This window comes from Dermacentor albipictus, chromosome 2, assembly GCF_038994185.2.
Source record: "Dermacentor albipictus isolate Rhodes 1998 colony chromosome 2, USDA_Dalb.pri_finalv2, whole genome shotgun sequence".
NCBI lineage: Eukaryota > Metazoa > Arthropoda > Arachnida > Ixodida > Ixodidae > Dermacentor > Dermacentor albipictus.
Window position 1 is genome coordinate 93637691 of NC_091822.1, and position 14145 is coordinate 93651835.

The 14145-nt window shown below is 48.0% G+C and overlaps 1 protein-coding gene across 1 annotated transcript in view; it reads left to right on the plus strand.

Annotated features, from left to right (window-relative positions):
* The window catches only part of LOC135902705 (uncharacterized), a 92446-nt gene extending 83351 nt beyond the window's left edge, over nucleotides 1-9095 (plus strand). The window contains exons 13-14 of the mRNA XM_065432932.2: nucleotides 724-870; nucleotides 7119-9095. Coding sequence (XP_065289004.1) covers nucleotides 724-870; nucleotides 7119-7445 — 474 coding nt within the window. The 3' untranslated portion in view covers nucleotides 7446-9095. The remainder of the gene's footprint in view (nucleotides 1-723; nucleotides 871-7118) is intronic.
* The last annotated feature ends 5050 nt before the right edge of the window (nucleotides 9096-14145 follow it).

The following is a 14145-nucleotide window of genomic DNA, read 5'->3' on the forward strand; positions in this document are numbered from 1 at the left end:
AGCCGTAGCTATCAGCTTTCTTTCCGCAGCGAATGTATGATATGGCCGACTGTGTGGTTTACTTGGTGCGGCAGCTGTAGTGGTCTTCTTTCTGCACTTACTGTATTATACAGTTACTTGTTGTAGCAACTGTAATGTGTTGCTTCCATTTTGGGTGATAAAATTACTTGTTGTGGAAACAGTACTATTTACTTTCGTTTTGCGTTGACTGTTGCGGCAATTGCAAGTGTTCTATACACTTTCCAAAGTAACGCAAAATAAAATATCCTGATAGGCTGTTCTTACACAGCCTTCGATTTTTTTTTTCGGAAACATGGTATCGTGGCTTGTTGCGCCGACTGTAGGGGACTGCTTCCTTTCTATGCGAATTGTAACTGTAGGTATTCTATAATCCGAATCAAACATCTCAGTAGTCACACGTAGTCATAAGGCATTGTCATACAAACCCCCGTACTTCCCCGCGTATACCTATGGAGTCCATCGTCCCACGCGTTACAGATGGACGGAGAGACACGCAGATTCCTTTGAAAAATAGCGCCAGAATGGTTGCGCATGAAAACGTGGTTGGTTTGAGCAAGGTCAGCCAATTTAAGTAACACCACCTTTCGTGTCGAAAGGTGCTGTACTTTTCTTCACCATTCCCGCTATATCGCTCCTCTATCGGGATTCGGTTCTCCCAATAATATTTTTTTTCTATTCGTTACTTTCCTCGCAATGTTTCAGATTTTAGCGGATAAAGCAATCAAGAAGCTGGTCACTCCTACCAACGCCGAGTACCGAATGTATCGGGACAAATGGAGAAAGTTTTGGAGAACGAGGAGCCTCATGGAGTACCAGACTGTCTACTGCATCCTAGCAAGCGATCCTGAGGTACGATAACTATTGTGCGTTGAAGGGAGAGCACGTTGTTGGGCGAGTCGGTCGTACATACTTAAAGAAGGGAATTGCGCTAAAAAAGACACGGACGAGTAAGGACATGGACGGGCGCAAACTCGCGACTGATTTTATTCAGAAGGAACACATATATATACCTAGATTCTTATTGCCTAATCATTGCCTAAGCGCACATGCCAAGAACGTTTTTTCTTTCTTATACAAATTTATACTGGAATCGCTTACACAATCATCACCTGACTTATCAATGTAAAAAGCTTCTGCGAGTTCACGTGCTACCTGGTTACGACTGCGCCTTAAGATTTTGGTTCTAGCCAGCAAAGGCTGGCATGCTTTATCAGGCGTAGCCAAAGGGCATGCGCCGCAATGTAAGGGCAAATTTGACCCTTTTTCGTTAACCATAGAGAGCTTGTGTTCCCTTAGTCGTTCATTTATACAACGGCCCGTCTGGCCAATGTAAACTTTTCCAAATGTCAGGGGAATTTCATACACAACCCCGACCGAACACCTGACAAATTGGGTGGCGTGACTTTTGGTGCAGTCTCGCACGCATTCCTCGCCGGAGACAATCCGGGGGCACAAAGAGGCCAACTTGCGCGGGGCAGAAAATACCACCGGCACACCGTAGCGATTGGCTACATTCTTCAGGTTGTGGGAGACCCTATGAATATAGGGGAGAACCGCCTGAAGGTGGCGGTCAACCGAAGACCAGACCGGCGGTTCTCCGCGCCGACAACCACGGTTCAATTTCGCGCGAGCAAGGCAGGAACGCGAGGAAGAAGCGCGCCGTCTTCCGTCGCGCTCAAGGAAACGGAGGGGGTGCTGAGGAGTTGAGGTAGGGGGGCACTGTAATTCGGCAGCAATGCGCGACGGCGCGTGGGCTCTATCTCAACAGTGATCTGCTGATTTGGGGGCAGACTGTAGGTGGACCGACAGATCGTAGCTTATAGCGTTTGGTGTATCCACGCCACTCAGTTTGCTTTTCAGCGATAGATAGTGCGAAGGTCACTTCGCTCGCTGCTGCTGCCACTCTTCCTCACGCGAGCATTTTGACAGCCAGTGTCCGCACTTATCGAATATGATGTGTGCATGTTTGTCTCCGCGCGCTGGCACTATGCTTGTTAATGTAGTTAGTAAGCGAGTTTTTTCAAGTTTATACAGCCGATAAAACTGCTATCGCTACTTCGTGTGGCTGTCTACTAATTTGTCATCGCAATCGACGCTTCACCCGTCCGGCGAAACTGCGACTTTCTTTGTTCGTACTCCTGCCTCTTTGGACTCGTGCAGTGCGAGTGAGGTACATAAGTACTAGAGCGTTACACGTGATCGTTACTAAAAGAAAGGTGCTATACTGCACCTAAGCGAATGGACAAAGGATTTCGTGTAGAATAGATTTTACGGAGCTTGTGCCTCGATCTTTCCTAGTCACGCACGTGTGCTCACACCAGTTAGCTGCTTAACGATTTAAAAAAATGAATTGTAAAAATTCTTGCACTTATACATAACAGTAAAATTGTTATGGTAGTTCGTCGAAGAGCTCGTTTCTTTTTTCTTTCTTTTCTTTTTGCAAGGATTTGTTCAATTGCGTAACTAATAAATTTGAGCAGTGAAGTTATGAACTGTGCAACAGATGAAAGGTACAGGGGTTATGATTCTCTTACAGTTCATAAGCGTAAAACCGACACGCTAATTTGTAATCAACTTGAAGCTGCGTCTGCAGTAACATTACTTGCTAAACTGCCGCTATGACATGGAAATGTTGCGGCGATAAGGTAATTTGCATTGTAGTAACAGATGCAGTGTAGAGAATTGTGATGTCTGGGTTTGCTAGGAAAGTTCGAAAATGTAAAGTTTGCGAGTGCGCTCGCGACGTTGATCTTCGAGCAATTATCGCGTCATCTCGCGTCCGACTTCTTTCAACGACGGACGCGCAATGGCGGCAACTGCTGTCGTAGTTACACAGCTGCAACAAGCGATGGCGCGTGCGCTATAGGGTGCCTCGACACTACCGCCCCCATGGAGGCGCTACTATTCAAGTACCCTATATGATCTACAAAATATCTATAAAGAGGTGAACGAGAACGAACACTAAAATAATTAGCAAGCCCAAAAGTGAGTAACGGCGTAAATCCGTCCATAACTCACGCCCTTGCACCATTTCTTGGTGTGAAGGTGTGCGTTGTACACCGTTTTACAGCCTTGTTCACGTTTAAGTGCGTTAATATTTTTTTACAGTGCAGTCCCCCCTCCCCCTTGAAGCTTTCGGCTTTAAGTGTAGTGCAGCAAAGAGGAATGAATCACCAGAGGAGAACAGTAGGAGGCGGTTGGGGTATTGGTGGCGAAGACACAGAAGCAAAAAGCATTGCATTCAAGAGATATAAATTCCTTTCGGATTTCATGGGTTGTTAATATGGACCACGGATCTTGGCAGCCGAAAGTCCAGGCAGCATGAAGTTAAAAACAGCGGGATTGACGCCATCACTCACTACCCTTTCCAAGGGGCTACACGTAAGATCCCTCTATTCATCCTGCAGAGAAAGAGTTACTAGGGCTACTCTTTTACCTACACTGGCGACATATGTAATGAGTGTGGGAAGTCGCAATTTCTTTCACTGGTGCAGAAAAGGTGTAGCGCCACTCACCTACACGATGCCATTTCTTGCAGCAGTAGTCTACTATGAAAACTACACTTTCTACACTGCACTTTCTACACCGCAGTGTTCGTAGCAGATGACAAACAAACAGGATAACGTTGCAAACGCGTGGCGCCAACTTACTTCCAGCTGTCGGCGGTGACATAGCGACGATACGGAAGGTTATCTGCAGGGAAGGGATGGGCAGCGAACTTCTGGGCTAATCGTTTGTCACATACCGTCACAGAGGAAGGGGAGATAATCCTCCAAGAAGAAAATTATCTTGCTAACAGATGATGCAGGCTGTTTCAGACTTCATGCTGTAATATATGCATAGAGTTGTCTTCTTACGCTGCGCATTCACAATGTATTTAGCTGCAGTTTGTCTCGATATGTTACTTCAGCAAACGCGTACACTGACTTAATTTCAGGCAAGCGCATATACGCAGCCAGTATGTGCGAACTCAGGCGCTTTTCCTCTGCTTATGCAGAAGACGATACGCCGTCTGCTTCTATTGGATACAGCCCTGTCAGCTAAGTGCAGCACACGACGCGATAATCGCTGGCCGGCAATACACTAGTCTGTACTAGCCTGCACAAAGTGTAGGTAAAAAAAATGGCCTTGCTGTATATGCTCCCTTGGAGCATATGCAGCGTCTACGCATCACCGCCGTACTTGGTATCCTGAGAGCTCTGGAACGCGAAGTAGTTGCTCCTTATTCCTCTGGCATCTGTGGGACGTCGGCGAGCGCCGATAGCTTGCCGAAAGTTTCCCGTTCAGATTCGAATCGCAGCGACCCGGGCGAACACGATCACTCGTACGCGCTCCGGTTTCGGGAGTCCTAAATGGACAAGCACAAGACAGGGCAGACACTCACTCACACCTGAAAGTTTATTATGGCAAATGAAGTCATCCATCTAAATTTCTGTCGTGGGTCTTCCATCTCGTCTTCGTTCCTTTCCCCGCTGTGTACATTCATTAAAAACGCAAACCAACTCACCCAACATGATTTAATACTGAGTTAGGCTTCAGCCATTGTAGTTGCCTAAGGCAAAGGGCCTTCATAGCACATTAGTATCAGTTCTACATGAATTTCATGCGCCAGAAAGACCACCCGATGAGTACATTGTAGGGTGGTTAACCTTTTTTTTTCGTCTTTTATTAGACATTGCCGCGCTTGACTTTACGCTGTTATAAAAGACTGATGGCAGGCCTAGTGAGCCTCGAAGCAGCATTTCTTTTCTTTTCTTTTTTGCTTGTAATTCATGTTCGTTTACAGACTTTCAACAACGCGGGTAAGTAAACGCATCTTCAGCAATGCGACGTGTCGCTACAATGCTTGAATATGCGAATCGCATTACCTTTCACAGTAATCGTGAGATGGGGTCTGCGAATTTTCTTCTTTCTTGCTTTATCTATACAATAAAATTGAGAGAGTGCTCTCCACTTGATTGCCGTAGATAAGATCCGAAGTGTCCTTCCCGACAACATGTTTCCGACCTTCCGCGATATCTCAGTTGCTGTGGCGTTCCCCTGCTGAGCTCCAGCTGACGAGTGGGTTTGATGCCCGCAAGAGCAGCTGCCTTTCGATGGGGGTGAAATAGACAAACACTTTTGCACCGGGCATTTCATTGTCACCTTCGTCATCACTGCAGTACGAAGGCCTGCCCCAAACATATTCTATTAACCCTATTCTTGCGCTAGCCGATTCCAACTTGCGCCTGCAATTTTCCTAATTTCATAACCCCACCTAATTTTCTACCGCCTATGACTCCGCTACCCCTTCCCTTGGCACCCAGTCTGTAACTCCAGTGATCCCCCGGTTATCTGCACTACGCACTGCATGGCATTTCCAGCACCATTTTTTTTTTCTGTAAATGTCAACTATAATATAGGCTATCTCCGTTTCCTATGATTCGCACTGCGCTCTTCCGGTCACTTGACGTTACGCCTGAAAGTTTTCGTTCCGTGGTTCTTTTCGCGGTTGCTAACCTGTTCCCTAGTTTCTTTGTTAACGAAGTTTCTGCCCCATATGTTATCACCACTGGAATGCAATAACTGCAGACTTTTCTTTTCAACGACCATGGTGAGCACTCCTTCAGGATTTGGTAATGTCTGCCGTATGCAATCCAATCCATTTTTATTCTTTTGTACAATTTCTTCTCGTGGCCAGGGTCGCCTGCGAGCAATTGACCTAGATAAACTTACTTCTGCAAAAACTCACGAGGCTTCCTGGCGATCTTGAATTCTTGTTCCTTGCCAGGCTATTGAACATCACCTAGTCTCTGCATATTATTCTTCAACCCTGCTCTTACGCTGTCTTGCTTATCAATCATTTGTTGTAATTCATCGCCACCAGTTTTGCCGAACGGGACGTTATCGGTCAACTGAAGGTTGTTGTGAAATTCGCCTTTAATCCTCCCTCCGAAGTTTTCACGGTCGAATACCCGCCGTGGTTGCTCAGTGGCTATCATGTTAGGCTGCTGAGCACGAGGTTGCGGAATCGAATCCCGGCCACGGCGGCCGCATTTCGATAGCGGTGAAATGCGAAAACACCCGTGTACTTAGATTTAGGTGCACGTTAAAGAACCCCAGGTGGTCGAAATTTCTGGAGCCCTCCACTACAGCGTGCGTCATAATCAGAAAGTGGTTTTGGCACGTGAAACCGATAATTTTTTTTTAAATCACAGTCGAATAGCTTATATACTTCTAAACATGCAGAGAATAGCATTTGAGTATGGAAGGCATCTGCATTAGAGGGCGTGGTAATTAGTCAAGGCCGGTATAACGTAAAACTATCCCAATCTGTTTTAATTCCAAACCGGCCATTAGCTCTTCCTAATAGGTCAAAATGGCTCGGATTCTGCCTATATGTGTGCATAGCAACCACCCATATGTGCTGGACCCAAAACATTCGGTCCTCTAACAGAGGGTTAATGGCCGATTAGGAATAAGAACAGATTGGCATTGTTTGACGTTATAGAGCCCTACCACTGTATCAACAGTCCTTGTAACCTCACTAAGGCCAATAATATCTCACGTAATGCTCAAATTCCTCAAAGATCCTGCTTAGCTAGCCTTACCGGAGTGGGTACGCGTGTTAAACGTTGCCAGGTTCAGCTTCCAGCGGCGGCCTGGCCGCATCCAGAGACTATTTAACGCGCACTGTGCATTTGGCGCGTGTTAAACCACCCCAGGTGGTCAAAATTATTCCGGCTCGCTCTTTCACTACGACGTCCCTCATAACCTAATGTGCATCGGCCCCCAAACCTAATTAATGTGTCACACATTTCCGGGGAAAATGTGTCGAGAATAATTTATGGCGGAGTGAAAGCCAACTTGAACTTTGCATTAAGTCCAATACGCAGTTGCAATTCGAGGATGCATGACACGATGCGGCTGTAAGCATCCAGTACAAAAAAGAAAATCCTTTAGTCGAGTGTACCCTGCCCTTCGCTCTTGTCACGACCTTTTGGGGAAAGAAGTTGGCAACCCTACAGTGCATCATCTTCACATCAGCGGCTTACATCAGGCTCACCATCCCAGCAGCGGCTTACGTTTCACGCTGTTCATTCGTGCACTGCGCGCAGTCCGCAGATAATCCAACGGTGGAGCATCTGGACGTCACCAGCTTTCACGGCGACGCCCTGGCGCACGTGATGGGGACGCAGCTTGCCTACCTCGCATTGGAGCGCCTCCCGTTTGCAGAGAACCGGGCGCTACCCGCCGTGAAGTTCTCACCGAAGACACTGTTCTCGCTCTTCCACTGCCACTACAGCTGCGCCCGCGGAAGGCCGCTGTACTCGACTGACGACAGGTGCATGGTGCTGATGCGCAACTGGGGCACCTTCACCCGCCGACTACCATGCGGGATCAATATCACACGAAAACTATTTCGGACGTGTCTGTACGTCTGACAAAGAAACTCGTTCAATAATACTACTGGCTACTTTTAACTCTTATATCTTCCGGTGTGCCCATTGATTGACCACGGCACTAGACAACACAAACGACAGGGCAGGCAACATGACGGCCACAAGGTGTGTTATGGCCGTCTAGGTGTTGCTTCTGCCGCTCGTTCCGTAACCTTCAAATGGGGCTAGTCGATACAGTTTCGTTTGCAGTGTCGTAACAGACCGAGCACGTGCCGGTGGGCGAGTTGGTTATACATGATTACAAAGAAGGCGCCAAATAAAACAACAGACGCCCTACGTAGTTGTCTCGTGTCTCCTTCCTTCGTCTGTTGTTATATTTGGTGCCTTCTTTGTAATCAACTAACAAACCAACTAGCTCAACAATACCATTCGTTTTCAATACGCTTTGGTTCCTTCTGCCACATGCGCGGTTGTTCGGCGGCAAACGTAATCGACAAATAATATTGGAACATGTTTCGTAGCAGGCTTGTTATTAAGAATAGAAATGTGTTCGGTTTTAATAGAATATCGTGGGCTATAGATCTTGTGCACAACGTTGTTTCGGTGCGGCGGTTTAATGTGCTATCGCAGCGAGGCTAACGTGTGTATGCTCAGCTCGTGGCTCAGCCACCCATGCGTTTTGTGGAATACTGTGCGCGTTATCTTTGACTTTAGGAGAGGAGCGGGCCGTCTGAAGGCCTCTTAGCTTGAAGGCCTGTTTACTATGCTTTATGTCTTCATGCTGCTTGGACTAAAAATTTTCGTTGCTAAGCCGAGCGTTACGAAAGCAGTAACGTTGAAATTACCGCTACTGACTCGGGAGCTTTCCGATTAGATTCTATGGCAGTCAGGCAAGCCAGCATGACTTCAGGTATCCAAGTTCACGGGTCTTGTGCTATCTAAGAGGCGTTGGACGTCACCGCCGCTTTTTGTACGTTTTGTGATAAGCCTGACGTAAATGGGATAATGGGAAGCATACGGAGATTCCCTGGCCTGGCTACATAGAGCACTTGACGCTGGCCATCTGTTCGCCATGCAGAAGACTTAACAGCCTCCTCGATAACACGCCTGTAGCGTGACCGCTGCCTTTTTGCGTGCGTCTACGTAAACAATCGCAGTGCTATACCCTGCTATACTAATATAATCCCGAGGTACTAGGTCAAGTACGGCTTTTGCCGTAAAGAGTACATGTTCAGCTGAGCACAACCACGACGTGCGGAAGAGGTTTCAAAATAGAAAATTGGCGATGAAGGCGATACCAGCCACAATCGTAGCGCTGATAGTCGAGGTAGTGCTGAAACGTTGATAGGAGCCATGGTGAATGGGCTCAGATTGCGGCCAAGGCATGAACACTGAAAGCACAGCCTGTCGGCGTAGCGTGTGAAGTAGGAAACAAATACAAAACTGTGGCAAGGATGAGAACACAAAACAGAGGAAGCAAGCGTATAAGCTTATGCTCAATTATGCTAGTAGGGTTTGTTTGTTTACCTACAAAATTCAGGGCCAAATATAGCGGGACAGTTTAATTACGGCAGATTGGTTAAATGCCTATACCGCGAAAGTTGCAACACTGTTCGCGAAATAGCGGTTGGTCGCGCTATGCTTTAACCAGACCTGGATAAGGTTACTGCTATGAAACGTTTAAAAAAAAGCGTTGTAGTACATACCGCCGTGAGAACTGGTGCGATGATGATGGTGTACTTTATTGACTTCACACGCCCGCCAAGAGACAAAAGATGACGAACGTTCCATTTCGTCAGCAGCAGCGGACGGCTGCCCACATTTCTGCTTGCGTTCGCGGTGACGGCACGCTATGGTGACTAATCGCTGGAGTAAGAGTTCGATGATTGTGTGCCGTCAAAATAAGGACGGCCGAAAATAACGCAGAAAAATTCTTCGAATGACGGAAGCGCGTCGGCTTCTCTCTGGATGCTCGCGGATGACACACCGGCTATTGCCAGGTCAGCTTCCGCGCCAGTACTTTCCGGAAGTCTCGGCGATTCTAGGTTATAGGAGCAATCCGACTCTGCATCTACACACGACGTTCTAACGGGGGTCTCAGTACAGACGTCCTCATCACAGAAAACACTTTCTTTGAGCCAACAGGACTTACGCTCACCTTCGGCGGCCGCAGCACCTTCCGGCACGTTCTCCGAGAGTAAGCACTGGTACTGGTTTGACGAGGAACACCAGCCTGTGCGACTTCGCCACGAACACTGGCTGTGTTCAGCTGAGTTCGCTGTGGGAATCCGCGATGAAGCAATAAAACATGTTCTCGGAGCGATAATGGCACCATCGCATGGAATGCGTGCCCCTGGCTGCGTCCTCTTGAGTTTCTCGGCCTTCTTGATGACGGCTCCTAGAAGGACGCTGCGTCGTAAACGGGCCTCTCGGCGAAGGCGCCTCAGCTTCGGGCGCGAAGTTGACAGGAAATACTCGACGCTGGTGCCTGAAGCAGGCCGTATGGCTGGTGACATTACGCTTGATTTAGGACGGTCCGAGCACGCGCTGGCCTTACAGAATGGTCTGTGCCTGAGCGTAAAACCGTCCTCGCACGTCGCGACTTTTGTATCAGGAAAAAGTTAAAGCATCAAGATGCTCTGCGCTTATTTATCGCGCAATGCGCATTGTACGCAATCAAAGGTAATGCGGCCGCAAAGCTGGACTGGGAAATCTGTCTGCTAGAAGGAATCGCTATCGCGGAAACCACGTGGCAACACGTGTTAATGCGATGAATGCTTTTAGTCTACTTCGGCCACTCTGGCATGCTTCTGCTGCCTGGCAACCAGCCTCTGAAACGTCGGTGTCGTTTCTCACAAAGAAAAAGAAGTGAAATGGCATGTACAGTCCTGGTCAAAAAATTTGAACCCGCTGTGAACGGCCGGGGAGCAGCTGCGCTCGGCTATCGCGGCGCTGCCAGCGCCGGCGCGCGCTGCTGCTCGCTTGCGCCGAGGATAAAGAGGGCGAGGGAAGCATGACTTGCTCTCAAGCCTCGTTTGATAACAACGCTCGTGAAAAACTAGTGCGGCCAGCGCGGCTTCCACGCGGCGGTGGCGAAGTGGAAGCCACCGACTGGCTAGCATGCCGTCTGCAGCGTATGCTGGATGAGCGGCCGGGGGTCTCTGGCGACCGCTGTCAAACGTGATACGCACAAATTTCGAAATTCTGAGTGTCGGAATCATCAGTTAATGTTTCCTGGGGCCAAATTAAAGGACCAACGCTATGAATATTACTGCGCATGCTCGAACACGGGTACTTTGCGAGGATCGTAGGTAAGATCTAACTTCTGCAGCTGAATGATATATTAATTATTGTGTCACAATGGCATGTCGTATTTGTAATCATGAATTTCACAAGTAGAAAATTAATCAAGAAAGCATAAGCTTCAGGATGGCGGTGGCACCTGCATCTCTCGACGAAATCACAGGGGGGAACACGCCCTGAAGGCATTGAGTGTGGCTTGGTCTGTGGTTGCCCTGAACAATTGCAGCTTGTCCATGTGTTTGACCGTAAAGTAGCCAAGATCTCTGCTTGAAAGGACGCTACGTATAACCCATTTTCTTAAAACTGCATGTGAAGCCCTTTCTCGTAGAGACGAACGATACCTCAGTAAACTATGCCCAAAATAGTCTTTCCAATGAGCCCGTGACAGCGACAGCACCGCCGGTGTGACGCCTTCACTATACGAGAATCCTATAATCACGTGGCCCGGGTCTACTTTACGCGATTCAAACGCGTGATGCCCAATGCAAACAGGATGAACTTACATTGGCCTCACGTGTGCATGAAAGTGAGCCCTAACGACAATGAGGCAGTATGCAGGAAGATATAAAAAAAGGCGAGGTAGTGGGCCCTTTATGAAATGCCGAGGGAAAGGGTCTAATTCAATCAGCTACTCAGGCAGGGCAAACGTCTTGTAGTCCCGCAAGTTTTTCATATCTTACTGTGGTTTTAATTAAAGAACTTCAACGCCAAACGCCCTCGTGTGGTCGTTCCTTAGAGAAGTGCGGTCAACGTATTTGAAGTATTGTAACGGTGATTACAGGCCCTTTCCGAAGAGATTCTCTGTAGTTGAAATTACTGCTTCTGGTCTTTTCTAAACGAACGGTGAATTAATCGCCCGCATATTACAGTAAAACCTGTAACAACGCTAGACAGCACAGAGATGTCAGTTTATATTTTATCTTTTGTTTTCATCGCACTCAGAAACACATTCAAAATGTTTATCTAATAGCACATGGCTAAGGCTCTCGCCTTTGAATGTGTAGTATAAAATTGTAATAGGTAATTTCGATGATTAGGACAGTTTCTATAGTATAACGCGCTGCATGGAAGCCGGGCAGTTTTTCCTAGGCAAGTGCATTTACTTGCACGAAGCGCCGTAGCACGGCGGCCGCAAGACGACCTCGCAGATGGCAGAACTACCACTGCACTAGTTTTTCAGCGAGCCCTGTTATCAATGGTTGCTTGAGAGTGAGAGACATGCTTCCCTCGCCCTCTTTAACCTCGGCGCAAGCGAGCACCGGCGCGCGTCGGCGGCGACAGCGCCGCGATAGCGGAGCGCAGCCGCTCCCGGCCGTTCACAGCAGGTTCAAGTTTTTTGACCAAGACTGTACATCTGATAAAAATGAGAACACGTGCTCTACTAGCCGGCTCATGAATATTTCACTTATGAGTAAGAAGCCTTATGCAATCACGCCAAAATTCATCTGAAGCTATATATGCAGAGCCCCAATTCCACCCTACCAGAGGGGAAAACCTGGCTGTGGTTGGCATGCCGCGTTAGTGAAGCTTTCTTTGTGGCACCTGAAGGGGTAGACACTGTGGTTTGCGGTGCTGTTGTGGTAGTGGATGTATTAGTTGAATTAGAACCTGTAGCCTACCTCTTGCACTCAACGTTATAAATAAAGGTGTCGTCACCATGACGGTGGGTCACTACACTGCTTCAATGCTAGTCGCATTAACGTTGAAATCACGATGAGATGCGTATTGCAGGTATTTTTAGCACCCCTATATCTTGCGGTCATCGCCTCAGTCGTAGGGAGAGAAGTTGAGTTGAAATAAAGTACATATGATGATGATTATGATGATTATGATGATGATGAAGCTAAAAGGGGGAAATCACGGACAGATGTGTTGACCCGGAGAGACTCGTCGCGCTTCTAACACAGGCCAGGCTACATCCGCGATTTAAAAACCATAATAATTGGGCTCCCATGTTCTATCGCATTTCTCCTCTGTCACTGATTAAACGCGCAGTTGCACCTCTAGTCAATCAATCTTACGTCCTGATTGTATCACATTGCCACGAGAAAGTGAAGGGGCTGCTACTGTCAGTCGGACGATGACGACGGCGACAGTGTGGCCGGAGGCACGCGATAACCTTGCATCTGTCTCCGCTGCATGTGGCGATTGCAACCTTCATATAGTTAAATTCACGTTATTCCTATACCATATATATATATATACATATATATATATATATATTGTGTGTGTGTGTGGAGGTGCGGGGTAAAACTACCAGCGTGCAGGCTCCGTCAACCAAGTACGGCACTTCCAAGCGGTCAACGATGACCAGCGAAGTGACGAAGCAGCCGCCGGCTCCTATGATTCCTTCGAACCCACGATACAGGGGAGCATTTTCTGGCACGGATAGCTTGAATTGCAAAACGTGGACCTACATGTACGAGCGCGTCAACGAGCGCAACAGGTGGGACTCCACGCTGATTTTAGCCAATGTCATATTTCATCTGAAAGGAACGGTACAAGTGTTGTACCAGACGCGTGAAGATCTTACAAGTTGGGGCGCTTGCAAGATGATGCTGCGTGATTTGTTCGGCAGACTGTTTGGCCGTTAGCAGGCCGCTAAAAAGGAGCTCGGATCCTGCGTCCAGACCACTGAATAGTAAATTTCATACATTTAGGATGTACTAAGTCATTGTCGAACAGCGGACAAAAAAATTACCGAAGCTGACAATATTTCGAACAATTTGAAGGGAATAGCCAACGACGCCTTTCATCTACTCGTATTCAAGGAATGCACGACAGTCAACACCATAGTTAAGGATGTCAATGCTTAGAACAAGTGAAGAGCCACCGCATCACCCGCCAGTTCCTTCTGCTACTTAACCCCGCCGCCACATAATCATGCGAGGACCCACCGACGTCTGCATAGTCTACAGCAATACAAAACGACACTGGCACTGTACGCCGCGAACTCGAAGCACTAGCTCTTACGGCTGTTCTTCCAAACGTAAGGTCAGCCAACCTGCCTACCATGTCCCTCATACAACCGGTCATCCGCTAGGAGTTCACAAACTTGGATTCATCATCCCCTGGCTGTTCCATCCGTGTGCCTAAACATACCCCTGCAAATGTCACTCGGAGCCAGGTCTACCCTTCGCGCTGCACAAACCTGGCTGACTGGAAAACGCCAGACAACCAACCCATATGTTTCAAATGCTCTCGCTATGGACACATTGCCCATCGCTGCCGCAGTAGCTGGTCAACACCTTCAAACTGGAGCACTGGATATTGGCGTCATCCTGGAGGCAACATTAGACGTTTTCTCCCTCGCTCTGATCCACAAGCTTCTGATCCCGTTCGACACTCCAGGTTTAGCTGTTCACCGTCCCCGCAAGGCCGTCCATCTCAATCGCAACGACCATGCCGGTCATCGTCCCTTGCACGGCCTGGTACCTTG